Source organism: Argopecten irradians, chromosome 11, assembly GCF_041381155.1.
Source record: "Argopecten irradians isolate NY chromosome 11, Ai_NY, whole genome shotgun sequence".
NCBI classification, from domain to species: domain Eukaryota; kingdom Metazoa; phylum Mollusca; class Bivalvia; order Pectinida; family Pectinidae; genus Argopecten; species Argopecten irradians.
Genome location: NC_091144.1, coordinates 19,281,941 through 19,293,733, shown reverse-complemented (window position 1 = coordinate 19,293,733; position 11,793 = coordinate 19,281,941). Strand labels below are relative to the sequence as shown.

The 11,793-nt window shown below is 33.9% G+C and overlaps 1 protein-coding gene across 1 annotated transcript in view; it reads right to left on the bottom strand.

Moving 5' to 3' along the window:
* Positions 1-1,011: 1,011 nt before the first annotated feature.
* Positions 1,012-11,793, bottom strand: part of LOC138334914 (APGW-amide-related neuropeptide-like) — a 36,275-nt gene continuing 25,493 nt past the window's right edge. Inside the window, exons 2-3 of the mRNA XM_069283768.1 lie at positions 10,667-10,752; positions 1,012-1,337 (exon numbers count right to left, since the gene is read on the bottom strand). Coding sequence (XP_069139869.1) covers positions 10,702-10,752 — 51 coding nt within the window. The 3' untranslated portion in view covers positions 1,012-1,337; positions 10,667-10,701. The remainder of the gene's footprint in view (positions 1,338-10,666; positions 10,753-11,793) is intronic.

Genomic DNA, 11,793 nt, shown 5'->3' with positions numbered 1-11,793 from the left:
AGATGATGACGTGGATGTTGTACCATGGATTCTGTTTACAACATCGTAAAATTTCTCGTCGATCTAAATGCATTATTCGATTCGCCGATAAGAATTTTTTTAAAAGTTTGAACACAAGAACTTTGAGAGACATCAAATTGCAATTTTGATCAAACACATCATTTTAACAAATCTGATATAATATGAAAACATTATATGTTGTACGTACGATGATTGTACTTTCATCATTCTACATACGATAAAACTTGAATTTAACGAAGTCGAATAGAACTAATTTGCGCATATAACAAAATACAAAAACACTTCCCGACTTCAGTACTACATGTATATAATATTACTGTCATAACTATTTGTGCTTCAAGTGTTATATAACGGAATTTTTCGTACAAAGAATTTATATATTTACGTTAAAAAATCAAAGTCAATGTGTTCTTTTATTTATTGACTCTTGTACTTCTGCGATTTACAACTAATATCAGTACATTCAAAAAATATTTTCCAATCTGAAGAAAATGCTTATTTCGATTCGTTATCCTGTATTTGCATATTACAGAGTCATCTGCCGTTGCAGATTTGTATTGATTGTGACGTCATAATTTTCGGAGAAAACGAAGTGAATCGCGATCACAAAATAATGACGTCACAATCGATACCTACCAACAAGGGAGCTAACTATGTAACAGGCAAAGTTAGATTATCTATCGATGAGCCACTTATAGAGTCTGTCTCATGTACAGAGGAATAAGGCCTCGCTAATGAAAAGGATACTGATATCAAAGGGGGAATCTAATATCCCTGAATGTGAATTGCAAGATGGCAAGACAAAAATGAAACGATCCAAGTTATTCAATTTTTTCAGAGTTTCAAGTTTAATTTTAAACGTTATTTATTAACATCTTACAAAAACTATTTTCACTACAGTAGATAAACTTATGATATAGCGAGTTAGTTATAGACGAATTCGTGTACAGATAATGATGTAAACCATAATAAAAGATAAATGCAAGAATGTAGTGCATCATATGCTTTATTAGTATTAGGCAGTGATTTGACAGTATGCCAAAACAGTTTTTATTCGTTTCTGTCAGTCGTTCTGCAGAGCACGTGGTTGGGAAACGCTGTATGAGAGATCGGTGGAAGAAGCGTCGGTTGATAAACAGAAAAAATAGATCATTTGTGTGACAGTTGATGACGTACTATAGTTAATACAGTCAGTTTTTGCGATTGGTATTTTTGAATGTGTTGTCCAATAACTCATGCCGACGAATTTCTTTTGTTCACTAACGAAGACAGTCTCCACGGACAAATGTAGATATCAACACGGAAAAAGGCAGAATCTGAAATGAAAAATGATGATATTCATTAGAAAGGTCCTATGTAATCGGATTTGTTTTAAAATGGAAAATGGAAAATGAACACTTCACTAATGTATGATTAAGTGCCACGCTTCTGAAGCATAATTGGAGTACTTTTTATTGTCCTTTCGTCTAAAAACACAAAAATATTGAAAACATTGCGGTTTTTCACAGCTCTGCGTAACAGTAATACATATTTATGATGCATAAATATTACATTAAAAGGGACATTATTTATCCCTATTGCATTATGTATAATAAATACTATATTGTTTCTTCCTCTTTTCAACACTAAAAATTGTATCAATAAACAAAAGATGACATGCATTTTAAATTTGTGTTTACCAGTGTGTGATCAGTCAACACCTTACTCGATTAAAAGTCACAGCTAAAGTCAGAATTCATTTGTAATGTGTTCCAATTAACATCATGAATTATTGTCTGCAGGCACTTTGCGACCTTAAGGCTGAAACGTCACTTAGAAGTGACATAAATGATAACTAAAGAACTCGCTCAATTATGCTGTTTAATAAATGAGAAGAAAAAGTTCATTCAAAATACAAAATGATATATTGCTTCTGTTGGTGACAATCATATTAGCTGAACTGATAATTCCATAACGGAAGTAATACTTCAAAAAAACCCATATTGCTTGTAGTTACTCTTTGGGTATTGTATGACGCTGTTACCTTGTTTACAATCTCCTGTGAGATCCCGTACACAGATTATAAGTAATAGTCAAATTCATTTTATGAACTGTCTTGTATTAGTATATAGAACTTTACTCTAGCCATTCCATTCCAGACACTGTCACAAAAGTGCATCATGGTGATGTTCTCGACTTCCGGAATATTCCCATCAGACCCCGTTGAAACCCACCCAATCACCCAATATTTTCAACATACATCTATACGGTTATAAACAAAGGGCAATCCAGTTGACTGATCCCTCATATTTGCATCACTTGACAGGATGGGATCTGATATTAATTGATGATGTTACAACACAGACATTTTCTACTGTGGCGGAAACTTCGCTATATAGTGAATTGAAGACAGACTCAGTTAAGAGCAGAAGATGATACGATGTCTTAGGGATATCGTGGAAACAGTAAGTTGGTTGGCTTATTAAAGTCCCATTAACAGCTAAGGTCATTCTAAGATGACATGCTTAATGCAATGTGTTGCGTGTATGAATGGCGGTATGTTTTGGAAGGCTGCGATATTAATTATCTACCAGATTGTATGCCTTGTGATTTGTGCCTGCTTTAAACAAAGTTGTTTAGACCCGTTTATATTCAAAGTGAAATAGTATTTTTGATGAAACCGAAGCATCGGTTAATATTTGTTTAATAATTACTTTCAGTTATTGAACATGTACACCTACGCGGCATCAATATTTCATCTTTGGGTTCCATAGATGGCGCAATTTTCTAAGGTGAGGTAACAACACCAAACATATGCAAAATTTCCTGCGTAATATATGATAACTGTGGAGATTCATTTCGCTGGTTTTTTTGCCGTCTGGCGAAGTGATAGTCAACTATCGAGCGGTATTTAGGACGACGGCGAGAAACATCAGACGATAATTCAAAGTTTATTTATTGATAATGATAAGTGTAGTATTAACGCTAAGTTACTAACTTTTGCGATTCAACAACATCATCGATCTCGTTTTATATTCAAATTTTAAAAATTAAAAGCCGTTTGAGAAAGGTTAAGGGCCTTTAATGAAAACATGATATGGGCTAAAATCCGATTATACCATTTTGTCGCCAACAGGGATCATTTATGGAATGAGGAAATAGATATTTACAAAACAAAAGATCTGCTATAGTGTGGCAAAAGTTCTTATTAATTATAAATTTAATGTAAAAGATGCCTGATTTGAAGAATATAAACATGAAAGTGTTGACATTTTACGTAGATGCGTGGTTGTTCAAGCTTCTCTGCATGTGTCTATACAATTATCAAAATCAGGAGCGGCAAGGAAAATACTTAATTAAGGACTTCGCTTGGATATACAGATATTCCAAATGATCAATTATAGCCAATTAACGATCACGGGGAACTCTACAGTCAGTAGGGATCTGACATCGTGTCGACACCTAATAGGTAATCCAATCTGTAAATTAACGTCAAAGTCAGACAAGTAATCACCATACATTTTCACTATTGTTGTAATGAGCGTCAACCAAACTGTAATTGGACTAATGATAGCCATACCAAATAAAGACATGTCAGTGTATACAAGTTCGCTGTTCCAAAGTTTTAAATACGGCGAATAATCAAAGAGGGTTTTTTTTTATTTGATTAACTAGTAACATTTACTATTACAAGAAACATCTGATTTAACATTGCTCTCATAGGAATGTGGTGTCTAGATAATTTCAAGGCATAATTATGAGTATTCAAAATATATACTAAAATGAAATAGAAAAAGTACTTGGATCGGGATGTTGACACATCGTGATATCTTGAATATCAATTATATTTCTAATAGAATAATAGAAAAAGACACTGTATGGTGAAGATGCTGAGTATATAAGCCGATTTCGTTATGTTCAGTGAATACGCCAATCACCAGTAAAAATGAAGATGACGATAAGCCAATCAGATTAAAATCCACATTTCTATTTCGTTCCATAGATGATATGACATAATCACATTCAGGGCCACGTTCTAATAACTTCCATACTCACTTTATTTCTGTTATGTACATACATAGTTTCATTACAGAAACTACTGATATTTCGATTTCCGATATATGCATAAACGTATAGCTATGTTGTTAAGCTTGGGTAAAATGACTTTATACACAAAAATGATTCTAAAAGTCCTTGTTAACTATTTTGTCCCCGTCGAGAATTTTGGAGGTCATTTCATTGACCAGTTTGAAATGTCATCATATTTTTATATCCTCTATGAAATACAGTGAGAATACGGAATCAGATTGACGGCAAGAAAGTGGTTATTATTATTGTATTATAAGGAAACATCAATATTAACATCTAGTAAATACAGCATGGCTGTGTGTGGATGCGTGTGGTTGTTGCAATGTAATGTAAAGACACCTTCAAACACTCGGCCACCACCACTTTAAGGCTATAGTCAAAACCACCAGCAGGAATGAAATTAATTGTAACTACGAATTATGATAAACTTACATTTCAAGTTTATTGAACAACGATATAAAATTAATCGAGTGTTGATCTTTCATTAATAACCGAGTGGATAAGATGGCCTGACATATTACCACTAGCCCCCCACCTCTGGATCGCGAAAGTAAATTTATTTGATACAGTTGCCAGGTACTGACCGCAAGTCGTTTGTTTTTCTCCGGTACTTCGGGTTTTCGCCACCAATACACACATTCTTTAATGGATCTGTTTGTTAATAGGACGTTGTAATAATGAACAAATCTTATATTGCATCATCGCATACTATAAAGCACTATTAAATATTTATTAGATACATTTATGCCCTTATTTTCCACTATCATCATCGAGTCAATACTCCTATGTGAACTTCATTCCTAAAACGTTGCGTTCTTCAGGGTGGCGTCCTATAGCCAACGCTATTCTTATAATGAACATGCACATTAGATATTTTTTTAAACATTTTTAAATAAACTATACATTTAATATAAAAATAAAGGACTTCTGTTTCGGTCCATATAGTGTTATACCACCTGGTAGAATTTAAAATAATGACATCGGGCTGCGTCCTTGGTTATTAACTATTATACCAGGGCGGCATAACACCATATGAACCTCAACAAATGTCCATAATTGATAAAATACTAGACAGCGGAGGACAGCATTGTCAATAGAAACATTTGTAAAGTATGTGACGATACATTTGCAGGTCTTTGTGATCAGAACAATGACTCCAAAGGTCGTCCGAAAGCACTAAAGGATAGCGACATTATCATATAATTGGCATTTATATGTATCTTATCAACCAATATTGGTTGTTTACATGCATCTTGACTGCTTTATAGTGTTATAATTTACTATAGCGTCTGGTGTTGTCTGCTAAGATTCATGTGTGCACCAACTGTCCTGGGTATCAGATTTGTGAAGTCATAATAAATGTGTCTATTGTACGTAGTGGGACGCACTTGTATCAGCGAAATAATTTATAATAGATGCAAGACGCAACTTTATCTTAAACTGTCTGTAATGTGCTTTAGATGACGAGAAGTCATCTTAGGTAAATGCAATGGGGGATTTTCCCCGTTGCATATATAGATGAATAAAATTTACTTCATATATAATGAACTATAATGAATGACTCTCATCATAATTTCATTGTCTGATGTTCTTGGTGGTGATCCATAAACTACATCAATTGACCAAAGCGAACCCCAACCTATGTTATACAATTAGTATACGTGTCCTAGGCCAGAAAGCTTATATGGAGCCAGCTCTGGAGCAGAAATCTATAAACTAACGCATGATGCAGTGGTGTATTTACATCAGGTGTTAGCCGCCTTAAACAACCAATATGTAAAGCCACTGGGACTGACAAGAACACTTTTGATGTGTGTGGCTATGTGATTTATACAGACACTACAAAGATTTACACCCAACAGAGTAGTATACCCACACAAATAATCAATAAGGGATTTCCCTGATATAAGAATTGTTTTAAAAGTGTTGTTCGTAATACCAGTTTCCATAATTTTCTGTTTTGCATAACTATAACTATACCATACAATACTCCCAATCATTCGTTAGTGATGTATACAACTTAACATATTCATTATTATGTTTATTTGGTCGTGTTTGGAAATCTAGATTTTGTTTTCAAATTTTTGATCAATGTGAGACTTTTTACTTCGAACCTTAAGCTCTTTTGCATGGAAATACACACAAATAATTCAATCATATTTTGATTGCTTTTTGGTATGAAAGAGTTTTAAATAGCCTCTTTGGCTTTAGATTAGCTGGGTTGGGAAGAAGTCGAAAACGTTAATTAAGGTACGAAGACAATACAAATGTTTAGGAGAAGTCATATTTTCAGTCACAGTTGATTCTTTCGCAATTTCTCCCAGGGTGCATTACGGTCCCACATTCAAATAAAATGTGAGGACCGCAATGCATCATGGGTGAAATTGCGAAAGAATCTAGTATTAAAAACAAAATGGATCGAAATTCCGGAATTATAAAGAATCGTGAATTATCATTTAATAAAAAAAACTTCAGAAAGAACATTCATCATACAATCATTACATTTCTCTTCGTGTTGTCAGTTTTTGTTTGATCACCGTCTTCCGCTTTATGAGTGATGACTTGATGTTTGCATGTATTATGTAACTGATCTAAACGACAATAAAAAGTCAATATCTTTACCATAGGCCACCTAATGTTTTCTATCATAATCTGCTGAGCAGACAATAAATTGTATAACAAAGACGTCTGTTTTCTCCGTCATAAATATTAATAACTTCTCTGTGAGATCAATCTTTAGCTATTAATACATTTGACGGATGGAGTTGTAATTTGAACCTCGCTTCTTTTCCTTTCAATAACACTAATAATCGGCTACAAACCTTTCAACAACTGGTTTGATTTACAAAAAATTGAGTTTTTAGCCAATAACGCGAAATTTACACGTCATAACTAACGCTTAGCTGTATAGAAAAGCAACTCTGACTTAATTTAGATTAACTTTCTTTTGAATTAAATCCTACATGATATGTACAGACGACAGACAGCCATAAATGTCATTAATGTTCGTGGGATCTGTATATACTGGCATCTCATACTTATCGATGAATTGTCATGTGCTCTTTTGAAGTTTAATTGCGATTTGTACATAAAACGTATATTAAAACTAAATGGATAAGCATGATACATGCTTGTTAAGATACTAAAACAATCTTATTGTCTTGCAAGGATCAAGTATGATATATGCACTGCCTCTTTCTTATAGAATTAAACCTTATCCTTGTAACCATTCAGTTGTACGTTAGATACCACAAGAAAAATGGGACAGTGATTCAATCAACGCAATGTTTTAACCATTATCATTATCCATACTAGAGATATGACCAGTACATCGATGATCGTAATTCTTGATAGATGTCATTGTTTGGTATATATTACACAGTTGCGACACCCGTAAAACTTTATACGGAATTAATCGTGACTTGATTCCTAATAATCAGTTTGCTCATCGAAAGCCAACTGTCAAGTGTCACATTCAATGACCTTCACATTGACCTAATTGTCCACTATCGACTCTGGTATGAATGTTCCCCAATGTAGATTTTTCCGGACCTATGCGTCATTCCATAAACTGTGCTCATGGTAAGGCTTTATCATTGTATATTCCAAATATATATAAATATTTGACAAAGTATATTTACCACAGGACATTCTCAAAAACATCTCAAGATCAGGCAAAAGGCTCTTCGTCAACCAAAGAGACAAATAAATGTATTACCCAAAGCTGATCAATCACCGGATACATACTAGAGGGAGAAAGGGCATAAAAATATCAGAACCAGAAGGAACGAGGAAATGAATGATAATCTCATATATATTTTTTTGTATTGTCATCCCTCGTCAAAATCAGACTCAAATCAAATTTCAACCTGAAATCAGAACAGGCGTCGAACACTCGCCATATCAAGAACTATCAAACACACCTCACTTTATTTCACAGTTAAATAGGTTATATTGGATGAAATCAAAATACATCTATGTAAATGGTGTACCTCACAAGTAGTTCAAACAAGCAGAAAGTCACGCTTTATGAGACACAACCCAATGTCGCCCTAGCAATACAACAGCACCTCCCTCCATATAACCATGTCATACCATGTTAGGTGATAAATACAAATACACGAATATGATTATAGTGACATAAGCCTATAGAATTCCTTGTAACATGGATACACCTACTGAAAAAGGATTGTACTCAAATTGTATCACCTCCTCTCAATACGGAAAGACATACAATGTCAATAAATGAGACAGTCAAAAGTGCCACGTATGTGACACGTGCGTAAAACGCTTGACGTGAATGACATGAAACACGCACATTCAGATATTGTGCGTTATATTCATACGTTTATCAGATGTAAAACGCACGTTCCTCGTGCGTAAACAAACACATATGTGGACGATGTATAGCCACACAAAGTGATAACCCTTGAGTGCAATGGAGAGTTGATCTGCGGTCTTTGTTTGACTTGTTTCATGATCGATGCCGTATAGCTAACAACATACATCATATTATTCATAATAGTAGAACCTTACAGTTCATGACGTAAGTGTAAACGTGAATACAATAGAACGCAACGGTTGACGTATATACTAGGTGTGTGTGCTTCCGTTATTGCGTTTATGAAGTACATGTATGTAATATGTTCTCATTGATATCTTTGAGGTATAGTGGTGTTGGATAATACATACACGTAATGTTTTCAGGAAGTTCATGGCCATCAGTGAGAAATTCGAACAGGACTTAATTAACATAAACTACAATGTGTCAATGTGAGGGAGGCTACGTATTCTCGCTGACCGAGAGATTAGGATGTCATTCATAATGTCAACCTGCCTACTGCACACGTCCACATTATTCTGTGACAATAAACAGGTTTACATCATTGACTAAATACAACCTTACAGTGATCAAAATGTTTTCCAAATATACGATATCAGTTTGAATGACTTTCATAAAAGTCACCATAAGCTTTATAATTATTTATAATTACTTTTTAATCAACAGAACGATTTTTTTTTCTAATATCTGGTTTGGTAATATATTATGGCTGTGCATGCTGTATGAAAGTTAAAATTGAAAATTGTAATCTTAATTATGATCAATTACTAGAATCAAGAGCCTCAATTTTTGATAACTATAATTATTGTCGAAATACAATGCATTGACATTTTATCATACTTTTTTTTCCTTATGATGGATTCGGAGAGAAAAAAATTCAAAGTGAAAATATTCATTATCATATAGAATTCATTATAATTGTCTAAATTTATAAAAAAAAGAGTAGAAATTAAACAAAATATCACGCTTTCAAGATTTCTTACAGTATCAAATGCAATCCTTTCACTAAAACAAGATTCGAAGATAACACGTATTCTATTTCCGCCAAAAGATTAAATATGAATGAACCCAAATAGCATCGAATCCAACACCAAATAACTACAAAGTAAAAAGAAAAACCAAAAAGTTAAAGGGCATATGTAATTTTAACTTGAATAGGAAAACAGACTTCTTTGTGTAAATATTATCGATGCCGATAAGTCATTGTTTCCAGTTATTGTCCTGATCGATTAATATTGGTTGATATGATCACCTCGTCGTTGACAGAATGTCTGTGTGATAAAATACATATTCTAGTGCCTGGTTTATCTGAGAAAGGTCAAGAGTGTTTATTTTAGTTTTCTGTTGACGGCTTCAAATTAAAATTTATCGTATAACAAGGATGGGTGAGGTTAAGATAAAATGACATTATACCTGCTGGATCAGACATCGACTGTAACTTTTATGTATTATGACGACATAACAATCTTAACGATCTCGCTATACTTTACCTGTACGATCTTAAAGACTTTTTCATTTCATGACATTTTTTAAACGAAGTGAATATCATAAAAATCATCACAAATTACAGATATCACCTTAGTTGTAACTAATATACTTCGAAAGATATCAATGTCAGGACGTACTGTAATTAAAATTTGATTTAAGCAGAGAAAGCCATTTTACTACGCATATGTTGAATTCCAAGGTCATTTGTCGCGAGCAAGGAAAATCACTCCAGATCATATTACACTAATGAGATATGCAGTATCACGCCTGGAAAATACTATTGGATATATCTGACGATTATTAACCAACAAATCGGTAAATCGGTGTTAGAATTGTACATGATGTTCACATGGCACGACTTAATTTTGGGATATTATCTTTTCTCTCCTTTCTACTGATTCATTTTTTCTTTTTTAGTAATAATACTGCACCACGTTTGACATTGAGTTGAGTATTTGTTCTTGTGAAGACGTCTTTTGGTTCCTTTCCCTTGCTTAGACACAGCATATTATGTAAAACTTATAGTTTCTGCTTAAGCTAGGCGCTCAGGATAAAAAGAGTGGAACGACTGTTTTGCCCGTTGTCAGTATAATGTGACACGGTGAGTGTGTTGTTTGGTGTCTTTGTTTTAAGAAAACACATGCAATATATCATATACCCTATGGTTGTTAATAGGACGTTACACCGTATAAAACTAACCGAACCAATTATCTACATAATTTATTTCAAAATATTTTTGATACTTACCATTAAATGACAATTATTCTCCATTTGTCACGTCCTCAAGATCTTGGATCACGAATCCCGCACATAGAAGCGTATTTTGTCTCAATCTGTAACAGAAATAATCAGAGTTCAAACATTTATCTTAAAAGAACACGCCAATCACACCTACATTTAATAAAAGGCTGGACACTAGTCAAGGCCTCTGGCAATTGATCGAAATTAGTCCATTAAAAGATTAAGTTCAAGGCCATTGTATGGCAGTTTTGAGGTTCTAGACGGAGGTCGGGGCAATTTATTCTCTTCACTCTTCCTTCATATATTTTATTGTAGTGCATAGCTAATTGTATTTTTTATCCACTAAAACTTGTAATATTGTAAAGGATTATAGATACAGCTTATGACTTTGAAATTATGTAGAATAACTGACGGGGTCGTCGACCTTCGGAATGATTAAGCTTTAAACTATCTTATTTTTAAGTGTTAATGCAAAAATATTTATGCATATATATAGTGTAGATGTCGTATTGTATTGACATTTAATGTAATCGAAAGCCTGCAAAAGTTAAAGGTGAATAACCGAGTTGAAAGCATGTGCAAAAATAACATGTCGCAGTAGATGGTACGAATCCGGCTATTTATGAACGTGGCGTTACATATATCTTTTGAACTTAATGGATCTCGATTGATAAAATACCATTTCCCAAGAATACAGTTTTTAGAGTAACACATATCATAAGGCCACATTTGTAAAATGATATGTTAACGCAAGCTTTAGGGTAAAATATCACTACATGTATATAAGGCGACAGCTTTAAGGGTAAAATATCATTATATGTTGGCTACCGTTCTGAGGATAAAATATCGTAACACAAGGCTATAACTCTAGAGTAAATATCTATTAATTATGGCCTGGTTGTGAGGACACAATTGCCTCATAGCATTGGTGAGGGATGGACTATCCCATCACGAGACTATGAGGCAGTAGTGCCCTCACAATCAGGCCATATATGGTTTAGTACATCACCTTCACATCAGACCCATTTTCATGTCAACGTAACAGAAGCACGTCAAGCGATACCTCGCAACGCTACCTTCATTTCTACACCACGTTGTAACATTAAAAGTACAACATGTCAATTGTTGCAGAC